This window comes from Cryptomeria japonica, chromosome 5 (assembly GCF_030272615.1).
Source record: "Cryptomeria japonica chromosome 5, Sugi_1.0, whole genome shotgun sequence".
Taxonomy (NCBI): Eukaryota; Viridiplantae; Streptophyta; class Pinopsida; order Cupressales; family Cupressaceae; genus Cryptomeria; species Cryptomeria japonica.
Genome location: NC_081409.1, coordinates 702,845,943 through 702,858,033, shown reverse-complemented (window position 1 = coordinate 702,858,033; position 12,091 = coordinate 702,845,943). Strand labels below are relative to the sequence as shown.

At 35.8% G+C, this 12,091-nt stretch overlaps 1 protein-coding gene across 1 annotated transcript; it reads left to right on the top strand.

Moving 5' to 3' along the window:
* The first annotated feature begins 1,060 nt into the window (after positions 1–1,060).
* LOC131032226 (disease resistance protein RUN1-like) lies at positions 1,061–6,088 on the top strand. Its single transcript, XM_057963179.2, has 3 exons — positions 1,061–1,859; positions 3,725–5,557; positions 5,697–6,088. The coding sequence occupies exons 1-3, from the start codon at positions 1,276–1,278 to the stop codon at positions 6,061–6,063; spliced, it is 2,784 nt and encodes a 927-aa protein (XP_057819162.2). The 5' UTR covers positions 1,061–1,275; the 3' UTR covers positions 6,064–6,088.
* Positions 6,089–12,091: the final 6,003 nt, after the last annotated feature.

The following is a 12,091-nucleotide window of genomic DNA, read 5'->3' as shown; positions in this document are numbered from 1 at the left end:
AAGTATTAAATTTGATGTGTTTGTCACACTTAAATGCATGAAAAATTAAAAAAATATTTTATTTATTTAATTATTTAATAGATTTTTTACTTTGGTTAAGAGTTTAATAAAAATATAAAAATATAAAAAATAGTTATATCTTAATAATAATTTAATATTGATTACAATATTATAATATAATACAAATAATTTAATATTAATTATAATATAATAATATAATTATTTTCTAAATGAAATAATAAACAAATATGATACCTTTCAACATAGGGGAAGAGCACCAGTAGTTGAGCACCCTAACTTCACTCTTCTCAAAATCCTACGTGGAAATTTCAAATCACTCCCAATTTTTTACAGTAGCTTACTTGGCAAGTCCCCTGCTTATAACTAAGCTTTCAGCGCCACATCATCAAGTATGGTGCCACATCAGCATGCTTTTTGCCAAGGTGTCCAAAACAGTCCCAAAAAAAAGTGAGACCAATAGGCGTGCAAAAGAGGCCCCAGTAGTTGTGCAGCTGATTGGTTACTTTTTACAATATTAGTACATTTCCTAACAACTATTGGTACATTTCTTAACAAAAATTGATAATTTTTGTTTCAAACAATAGGTTTTATTTGTTCAATTTTTCGAACAAAAGGTATCAACAACCCTCACAACAATTGGTACATGCTCAACTAGTGGTGCTCTTCCCCTATTTTACCTATATTTTTCTAATAATAAATATACTAATAATAAACTATGTTCTATACTTCTTGTATGTCCATAGTCTTCATCACTTCATTGATCACAACAAGACTAAATGTGCTACCAGCTGGAATCCTCTTTGCTTTCCACGTGTAGAAATTTTGGCAGCAAAGGAAATTGACAAAGGTATAGGGTTAAGTGTAGTGCCTTCCGAGTCAGCAATAATGTTTAAATAAGCATTTATGATTGTTTCTCTACTGCTTTCAGGGAATTGTCAATATCAATGTCAACGTGAAGACTAATTTCTTAAACTTGGTGGGTCCTCTCCATTTGGTTTCCTAGAAATTCTCCGAAACTCCACTGGAAAATTCCATTCACCCTTTTCGACTCCATTCTACTTTGTTTATCTCGCGCACTTTGAACGGTTGAAACTCGTTTAGTCCCCTTCATATGCTTTCCAAGAAATTCTCTAACACTCCACAAGAAACTTCCCTCTCTCTGTCGTTCACTGCACTCAGCTTGGTTTATATAACCCGGATCGCGTTTGGGACTGCATATCCTTACTCTCTCTTCAAACTTGTGCAGAACAGGTCATGGAGATTTCTGTTCAGCATCAGTCTCAGCCTCCCACCATCAAAATCCTCTGCGATCTCAACAAGGAGTTTCATCAGTATCAGCCTCCCATCAACAGAATCCCCTTCGATGTCAACAACAAATTTAATATGTTTCTGAGCTTTCGCGGAAAAGATGTGAGAAAAACTTTTGTCGACCATCTTTACGAATCTCTCTCTGGAGCGGGGCTTAGGGTTTTCCTCGACAGCGAAGAACTGGAGAAGGGCAAAGACATCGATTCCAGCTTGCAAACGGCCATTGAAACAAGTGATGTTTTCATTCCGATATTTTCCCAACACTATGCAGAATCACCTTGGTGTCTGAAGGAGGCGGCCCAGATGTGTAAGGAAACATTGAAGTCCAATGGCCTCATCATTCCTCTGTTTTATGATGTGGAGCCCTGCGATGTTCGCTACCCTCAAAGAGAGGGAGGTCCATTCGCCGAGGCATTCAGAAAACATTACAGCCATTTAGATCGGCAGGATGAGAATACAATCGAGGAGTGGAAGAATGCTCTTCATCAAATCTCTTCTCTTTCTGGTTGGACAAGGGCGGAAGAATTCGGGTAAGTAATTTGCATCCTTGTTTTTTTCAATTAACCCATGGCAAAAACCAAAGGAGAACTGTTTTTTAGAGTTTCAAACTGTTTGCTTACAAAATCCTTGAAAATGAGCCATTTGTTTGGGGAACAAACTGTTTGCTTACAAAATCCTTCAAAATTAGCTTGATTTTCATACTTCATACGAGCCCACCACTTTGAAAAATTGTTTTCCTTTTTCATTTATAGTTCTATACATGTTCAACTGTTTGCTAGAGTTGTTTTTCTTTTTCATTTATAGTTCTATCAAAGTAGATCGACGAATTTGATACCAGAAAATAAGGTCATTTTTAGCCATCATTAATTCATTATCCATATAGTCTACACTCTGCAATAAAGGAATGTGGTCTTATAACATCAATAATTTTCCTTGGTGAGCCAACCCTGTATTTGAGTTAAGGAGCTCAGCGATCATAGTCACGGTTGCCTATGTCCTCTTGTTCAACTCTTTACACCTGTTTCTAAGATGATACATATACTAGATTATGGGCTCCTCCTTGTATTCTATTGCCTGGTTTAGTCGATTTATTAATTTCTTCTAGATTTGCTTCAGGTCTCTTTCCACTTTTCGGCCCCGAAATCACACTTCCATCCCTCGAATTATCTAGCCATCCCTGGAATAAAAAAATCTGCTGTGTATCAAATCATTTCAGTGATAAAAACAGAGGATTCTACCATTGTTGAAATCCATGAATGGTCAATTTATTTTCATGTCTGATAAGAGGGATCAGTAAGTGATTTGATTTTATCATTGTTTTTTGCGGTTATCTTTTTTTCTCTGCTGTCATATACATTCAATCAGCTAGTTTAAGGGTAAGGGTTCCTTCAATTCGACGAATTATTCTTGGTACTCTCATTTCATTTACTCCAGGATATGGAATTTGAGTCGTGAATCTCATCTTTCTTTGATTTGCTAGTTTCCAATGGTGAGATCGTCTGGGTTTTTCTTGCTCTTTTTCAGAAACAAATTTTCCCAAATTTGGGAGTAGTTAGTCCTCCTGTTAAATCTCTACTGTACTACTCATGCGCTGTCACCAATCATCAATTAAATCTGGTGAAAAAAGCACCCCCTCTTCAATCGGTTTATCCCTGTACGCATCATCGATCACTTATACATTTAGCTATTTGCCATGAAAAAAGTGTAGATAAAGCAAATCATTTTAGTTTGTAAATTATTCAGAAGAGGCTCACTTTCTATTTTTGCTTTGCTTTCTGTTACTTCTCTTTACAGAGTAGGATATGTAGATTCTTGAAACACAAGACACAAATAAATCTTTTATCCAGAATGGATTACATTTTACACCTCAATATAGAGGTCTTACATCAATTGTTGCTCCTCTTCAATATAATAGACTTACACACTTAAAAACAAGGGGATCTCTATATCCCTAAAAATAGACTGTAAACTGAACTTGTTTGTTCTCTATATCCTTAAATATAGACTGTAAAGTGAACTTGTTTGTTCCATACATTTAGCATGGACAACGTAGAACTCAAATTAACTTTAAGACTCCTGGATATTCTCTTTACTCCATCATTACTTCAGTTTTATTAAAATAAAATCCACTCTTCAGGTAGCTTGACTGGCTGTCTTTAATCTATATATCAAACCCCTAATTGTCTTTGCAACATTTTTTAATTTAAGGTAAAATTGATAATTGTAAATGGTCAATATTATGTTGTATTCATCTCAGAATATATGATTTTTTTTTCCTTTATAAATTCATGAGATACTTAATAATTTTTCAACCCCATAAACTGGTCGTATAAGTGTTCCTTATATTTAGTTACAGCTTAAATTTGAATCGTAATATATGTAAGGTGATTTGCAGATACGAAGGAAGACTGGTAAAAAGGGTTGTGAAAGACGTGTTGAATACCTTAAAGATTATTCCGCTGGATGTCCCTGTTCATCTTGTGGGAATTGAAACGCATATTTGTGACCTACTCAATAGATTAGATCTCAGTTCGTCGCATAACACAGTAAGAGTGGGAGTCAGCGGTATAGGCGGCGTTGGTAAGACCACCTTGGCCAAGGCTGTTTACAATAGAATTTATGCTAGGTTTGATGCTTATTTCTTTGCACAGAAAAATAATACTCTTGTAGACTTGCAACGGGCAATTCTAAGAAGATTGGTAAATTACCATGGAGAAGTTTCAAGTGTTGCCGAGGGAAAAGCTCTGATGGAAAACCTATTGCGAGGAGTTTGTGCCCTTGTCATATTGGATGATGTGAATGATCGGACCCACTTGGATGCAGTGAATGGAGAATGGTTCGGACCTGGTAGCAGAATCATCATTACATCCCGAAATCGACACATACTCAATCTTGCTAAGGTTGATTCAGTTCTTGAAATGAGTGGGCTAGGGGAGAGTGAAGCTCTTCAATTGTTTTGCTGGCTTGCTTTCTCGAGGGCATTCGCGGAGAACCCCTACAAACAACTTTCTACAAGAATTGCAAAAGCCTGCCGGGGACATCCTCTTGCACTGCAAGTTATTGGAGCACATTTGTTTGATAAGAAGGAGCGGGACGACATTCAATGTTGGGAAGAAGCTCTGCATAACATTGGGGAAAATCAAGAAATATCCGAAGTCCTTCGAATCAGTTACGATGGACTTAGCCATGTTGAGAAGGAAATATTTCTGGATATAGCTTGTTGTTTTGCTGGTGAAAGGGAAAATGACGCTGTTATCTTCTGGGAAGTTTTACACCCAAACAGAGTTCAAACAGCCCTCAAAAACCTTTCGTTGAAAATGCTTATAAGTATAAATGGCAGTGGCTCTCAAACACACCTCAGTATGCATGACCTTTTGAGGGAAATGGGAAGAGGAATTCAAGAGCAGGTTGATAATAATAGGAGACTGTGGCTGCCAATGGGTGCACACAGAAATTTGAGCAGAGACAGAGCAGAGGAAGTGAATATGCTCGTTTACAGAGGAGAGAATAAAAAAGAGCCCGTTAGTGTCCATAGAATGCCTTCCCTACGCTACCTAGTTGTGCAAAATACGAAAGTAGTGGGAAACATTGGAAACTTGGCACCGAATTTGTTATGGATAAAAATAAGAAATTGTGAATTTGTAAGTGATACGTATTCATGGTTAACATTAAGAAGCAGATTCCAGCTGGATAGCAATTGGTCCCAAGTCAGGATTTTAAGTGTAGAGCAGTGTGCAAGTCTTACGAGAATTCCAAATACACTTGACAGCTTGGTGAACCTCCGACGCCTGTATCTTCGGGGTTGCGTAGCTCTCACAACACTTCCAAACACTCTTGGTAACCTGTCACAATTGAAAAAGTTAAGTTTGCGCGGCTGTACGAGTTTAACAAGCCTTCCTCATACTGTGGGCAACTTGAGGCAGCTAAAATATTTGAATTTGTCAGACTGTAGAGGTCTAAAAAGCCTTCCCAGCACTGTAGGTGAGTTAGCTCATCTAAAAAGGTTGTACTTAAGAAGATGTACAGGACTAAGGAATCTTCCCAACACAATAGGCGACCTGGCACAACTCTGTGGTTTGTCCGTGCGTGGTTGTTCAGCTTTAGACAGCCTTCGTTACCCGTTGGCCAACTTACAAAATCTAAGGAGATTTTATTTATCAGATTGGAGAGACATAGAAAGCTTTCATAATGGGGTGGTCAAGTCAGCCCAGGTTAGGGAGTTAAACAGGTAAAACACCATTTATAGTTGCATTTAATTTGGTGTACACGAACACTATTTAACTTTGAAAGAAGATATATTTCTATTGAATTGTTTGAAATTTTTTCTCGTGATAAAGTAGTGAGTAAAATGATTTTAAATTTTGCAGAAGGATAGGCATAGGAAGCTGGGTTCAGAAGAAGTTTAATGTCTACTTTATTTACCACGCAGCAGATGAAAAGGAAATATTGTTGGATTATTATAAGTACAAATACTTGCGCACCGAATCACTTCGAATATGCCCAGGCAGTGAGGATAGCGAAAGTAGTGACATTAGGGAGGCAATTGATAACATTGATATTCTTGTTCCTGTATTTTCCAAAAGCTTTGTGGAGTCGATTATGTGCGTGAGAATGTACGCAGCCATGTGCCGCTCGAATGCCCTTGTTATGCCTCTGCTCCTTCGCACCTGTACACGGCACTCTGTTAACAAACTTGATAAAACATGGAGAGAGTTAAGAAGCCAAAGGTTTTAAGATATAAAAAGTTTTTTTGTTTTCATTGACATATTTTCATTGTGAATATTGAAACTAGTAATGTCTATTATTCTCGACCTAGTAACATGTTTGGATTTTTTTGGTTTTAAAGTTTGGAAATGGGATTTTTGGGTAGAGTATTTAAATAAAATTTGAAATTTAATTGGATTTAAAATTTTCAATCTAAAGTGTTTTACATTATATTTAAATTTTAGTAGTTAATTTTTCAATTTTAAATTTTATAAGTTATGTTTAAATTTTGATTAAGTTTTTATTTTTATTATGTGGAGGGAAATGTACATGTTCTAATCTTAAAGATTTATAACTAAAGTTAAGATAGAGTTTTAAGTATAATTAAGTGTATTAAGTGTTTGCATTTCAAAAAGGTTTTTTCAATAAATCTATAAAATATTTATATGATAGTGAGATTTAACTATTTTTATTATATTGTTCAAGTTGTTAAGTATAATTGTAAAATATTTCTTTTTTTATTGATTTGGTAAAAAATATTTGAAAAAATAAATTTGATATTGATTTTATTTTCTTCTCACAATTATTATCATGAACACTAAGAGGAATTCCCAGTATGTAGATTAAACAAAATCAATGCCTAAATTTTATAAATAATTATTCCAAGTAAGAATTTCTCTCTCATACTCATTTTGAAGTCTCTAATCCACCATTGCTTCCAATCGAATTCTTCCTCTATTCTATCCTTGCCAAAAGTTTAGGTTTCTCTTCCATTCTTCTTAAGTATGTTTTACAAATCATCATTGGCCTCTATTACATCCCACTTGTGCCCTAGTTGATTTTGTGCAGTATTTACATCCTGATACATGTTAACCCTAGTGCATTTTGATATACTCGTATGACATATAATTTTCCTAGTTTTATGCTTTAAATGATGGATTTGTTCAGATGATTATGCAAATGTGAATAATGATAATTATGTTTTCTATGCTAATTTGATATACTTTGATTTAGTAAATTGATGAATAGTAGTTAGCAATATGATATCATGTTTCACTTTTATCAAGATTTATTATTTGTCAGAACTAGACAAGATTGGATCTAACTGATTTCTGTGGGCCAAGTCTGTGCAGGAGATCGTCGTCCTCCACAAAAGGAGGGAAAGTATCATCAGGTCGGGAGGTGAAAGGAAGGAAGAACTCAATGCCATTTGGAAACCCTAGCCTAAGCCAGGTAGACCTAGGTTGATCTTGTCAAACCTTGTTTGCAAGTGCATTAGGTAACCTGGTAGGTCAGTACATAGAATCTAAGGTTTGCCGCTTCTGAACTAATAATTATTAATTATTAATATTAATAAATCATTTCATTAATTATTAATTAAGTTGTCTAGACTGATGTTACTTTTAATGTATAGGTATATATATTTATGTATGTGTATATATACGTTACAAATATATCCTATACGAGTACCTGGGTATGGTAGTACGGATACCTGGTCGTATACGTACTACCGCAGTCAGGTATACGTAGGATGTATGGGTCACACACACACACACACACACACACACACACACACAAGTATATTTAAATCAATTAATAATTTGCATGACAAGGTTTATTGTAATTAAATAAAAATATTTTTTGCCAACTTTAATTGGCAACTCAATTATGCAAGTGAAGGTTATGTGAGGGGGAGATATAAATTAACCTCTCCTACAGTTTCTAGTTAATTGGTTTGGAATATTTTAATAATGCCAAGAGGGAAATAAGTTTTTTAATAAATCATTTTACATCGCTCCACCTTACCTTATGATTTTATCGGGCATGAAGGAGGTATTAATTATAAAAAAAAATTAAAGGAGATTAAAACCATTTTATTTCTCAACCTTGATATAATTTTTATTGAGCATATTGGGAGGGAAAAATATATTTCATTTTCTTCGAGCATTTTGGCATAAAGGGGTCGAAGCTTCTCTTGGAAGCCAAAATGTAGATCACATGAGGGAATAAACATGCCTTGCATGACTCCTTGGGGGTTTTGATAATCCTGCCTGGTATTAGGGCATGGGATTGAGACTATGTTGGTATATAAAAATTGGAAGGAAAAGAGAGGAGATATTATTTTTATGGCTGGCTTTTGGAAAACGACGGAGGGTAAGGGTTGTTGTGCATTTTTCTGCCATTATCAACATTGTTTTTTCACACTTCTGAGGGTCTTCAGCTGGGTTACTTCTTTTCTCAGGTCATTCTATCTCCCAGACCAACGATTTCCTCTTACAGTTATTTGGTTTCTCAGATAGAAATTAGAAGGAAGAAATGCATATATGCATCTGTGGTTGTAAAGTACAAAAAGTCTGAAAATATTTCATGTAATTTTTATGGGTTAGAAACCCTTATGCATTGTTATGAAACTTAATGTTGTTACTTCAATTCTTAGTAAATAATTTTCAGTTTGAAAATAGTCCATAAAATTTTGAAAGGGGTTTCATGTAGCTGAAAATGAAATATGAAGGGAGGTATTCTTGCATACATATTTATTTATATAAATGGGAATATATACACAAATATGTATGTGAGGATGCCTGCAGGTCTAGAACTTACTATTATGCCCTTTAAAACATGTTTGAAAAGAGAGGAAAAGAATTAAAAACTCATACCTCTGTTGGATGAGGGTTAAACTTGTATAAAAAGAAAATACAAATCTATTCTCTACAAAAATTTTATATCAAATAGATTTGTTCACTGTTTGGAATATTAAAGAAGGAAGGAATAAATGTCATTACTGTTATATATGTTGTAAGTAGAAGCATGACCTCGAGAGAGCAATTTATTTGAGAAGGCAAGATATCTCTATTACAATAATCTTATTGTTATCTTCCTAAAACAAGGAAATTAAATCTTCAGCAACCTCGATAGAACAACTGAAAATAAACAACAAACTGTGAATTAATTTTATAGACTCTTGTAAATCGTAGTTAAACTACAGTTTGGAATAAATCTTACTAGCAGAATCTCTACTCTTATGAAATTTTAAGACAGTATAACACAAAGGACAAGGCCATTGTTAATTTATGACTAAAGTAAACTAAGCCTTAAATCTTAAACACCAAGAGTACTCATTGTGTCTGCAAGGGAGCGGATATAGGTGCACGTATGTACCATACTTGGGCATATACGACAAGTATGTACCAGTGTGTTAATAACTAGTAATACTTGTCGTGTACACAAAGGTAATTGTACTCACGTGTACATGTATACGTATCTTGGCATACACTGGTAAGTATATTCGGACATAACGGTGCAGATCTGTATCATTCCAAGGAAGAGAGTTCTTTTCTGAGTCAACCTAAAGAAGATTTGACATCTAACCAAGCTTCCAAAACCTTTTAAGACTAAGATGTTAAGACAACACTTGAATAAACTTATTATAATAAGATCAACTGCTCTAGGATTAGGAAATTTATCCATACCCCAGCCTAGGAAGGCAGTGGGTGGAAGATCGCGATTGTACATGATGCAGTGGCATCATTTTCGAGAGGTTACTCTCAAGTGGATGGACAGTAGTGACATGTTCGTTAGGTTTAAATCCATACTTAGGATTTGTAAGTATAATTGGCAGCTCTTATGCCTCTAATTTCCTAAGCCAGGGGTTCAATTGAAACATGTTGAAAAACTAGTAGTTGTGCGAGGATGAAATGGTTGATAACACTTGAAATACTTATACTATAACTATTGAACGCTAACCCCAAGATGGTCCTTAGATTTTCTTTTGAGTTCAGCTGAACTCCTTAACCTAGACTTATTGCCAAGAAGAGTGAGATCATTGATAGCACGAAAATTATTTCTTACAGTGTAAAACCTTAGCCAAAGTGGTGTTGCGTAATGCATGCACTAGTCTGATCTTTAACACTAGATACACTCTTAGTCAGAGCGTCATTCTAGTAGGGAGTTACCCTTAGTGTATGACCGACTAAGTGTGTAGGTCCTAACACCAAGTCTCATATGGCATTGAGTTCTCATATTCCTTTACCTCCCTGCGAAGGGCCAGGCCAGTCCAGAAGGACATGGCATGGGGGACTAGATAGTCTGTGGTTGGGCAGAAAAGCACCCTAATGATACTTTCCCTCCTCACTAGTATCATGACAGAGTTTGAAGTTCAGGATTTAGCATCAGTTGAAAAGTACTCTCTAAACCCTATCCCTTTAATTTCATGCAAGTTATTTATTTCTGAAATCTTAAATGTATGCTTAATTTCAGGTTCAATATGCTTAACATTTCAATTACCATTATTCATGATCCTGTTTTTAAAAAAAAAAAATCTTCTTGTCATGTTTATGTGTCATTTAACGGTTATATTTGCAACGGTTAGTTTATTTGAATTTAAATTTCTTTTAAAATTTTTAGCATGTTACATATGATATTAGAGCGTCGGGTTCAACACTAAACCTTGGGCTCACCACAACAACAACAACAAAAAACTTGAAAAGAAACTGAAACAAAATACTTGGCATTGTCCAGGATGTTTCACACAACCAAAAGAAAACAAGTACGTGGCCCAGTTTACCTTTGGTTGTGGAAGGTAATCAATCGCAAGTATGATTACTCATACTACTCCATGTCGTCTGATGACAAAACCCTAGCCGATGCCCTAAAAAGAATTGTCAAGAAAGACGACCTTAGACTGTTTCCAGTAAGGCAGCAGTACGAATACAAATAATAGCAAACAAAGAGTTGAAACCGGTGAAACTTGCAACTGGAGAGATGAAATATAGCACAACCGTCATCCATCCCGAACTTGAGGAACCGAAGACGGTTCGCATACCCCGACCTGGTTTTCGATTGGTACCCTTTTTCGACTTTGAGGGGCAAGAAGAGCCCATCACAGGATCAAAAAGTAGTTCTTAGAGAGGAAGCCTTTCTTGTAAATATTGAAACCTAACTCGAACTATTTTTGAGAGCAACCCTGATAGGGTTACATTGTATATAATGAATTGTAACTCCCCCGCTTACTTTTGACAATAGTTTCTGGAAACATTTTCATGATATATATGTGGATAGTTAGATGGTTAAATTTTTTTATTTATTATGCTTTCATCCCATACTCTTAATGTTGAATGCTAGACAAAACTAAAACTGCATATCTTTGTAATATCAGGTGTCACAAGAACTATAACATGTCTCATCACCCGAAAGGTGGGGGAGAATCTGGAGGTCCAGAAAGATCAAATGATAAACTAGATAAACTCATCCAGATGGTTCAAAACACGCAAAATAGGCTCCAATACTTGGAGCAAAGAGTAAGTGGTCATACAAAAACACCCAATGTGGAATTTGATTCGCAATTTAGGGACCAGTTTACAAAGCAGGAGCACACTCTTCAGAGTGGCTTCCAAGAAACACAAAATCGTAACCAGAACCCCAAGGGGAAGCAACTTATGGGGGTAATATTAGAGGATATGAAGAAAGTAAGACCTCTGCAGTACGATGGGGCTGAAGGAGGAGATGCTGCTGAAGCCTGGCTTACAAGCATGGAGAAGTACTTTGAGATCAGAGATTATACTGAAAACATGAAGGCTATTTGGGGAGCCTATCAACTAACTGGAGAAGTTGCCGGTTGGTGGGAGAACAAAAAGACCGAGCTTCGCCTGAGATTAAACAATATAACCTGGAGAAAATTTATGGAGGTGTTTAGACAAAGATGGTTGCTTCAATTATTCTTTGAGCAAAAATTGACAGACTTCCAGGATTTGAAACAAGGAGAACTTTTCGTGCATGCTTACTGGGAAACAATTACGCATCTCCTGAAGTATGTACCTCACTTCCAAGTAGACGAAAGGTATAAAATTAGGAAGTTCATCATGGGCTTAAACAACCGAATAGGTGGTTCAGTAGATGTTTTAGCTCTGACTACTATTGATGAAGCCTATGAGAAAGCTGTTAGGCAAGAACAAAAACTTCGTAAGGACAATTTCATTAGAGATAAAAGCAGAAAGAAGAGTAACTGGGGATAGTCATCTCAGAACTTCAACAAGAAGGGAGACAGATAGGGAGTCAACAA

What these genes read in the sequence shown, in the direction of transcription:
- LOC131032226 (XM_057963179.2), top strand. Translation starts at nt 1,276, where the DNA reads ATGGAGATTTCTGTTCAGCATCAGTCTCAGCCTCCCACCATCAAAATC. An exon ending in ACAAGGGCGGAAGAATTCGG is followed by an intron (nt 1,860 to 3,724) that starts GTAAGTAATTTG and finishes GGTGATTTGCAG; the next exon opens with ATACGAAGGAAGACTGGTAA. An exon ending in CAGGTTAGGGAGTTAAACAG is followed by an intron (nt 5,558 to 5,696) that starts GTAAAACACCAT and finishes TAAATTTTGCAG; the next exon opens with AAGGATAGGCATAGGAAGCT.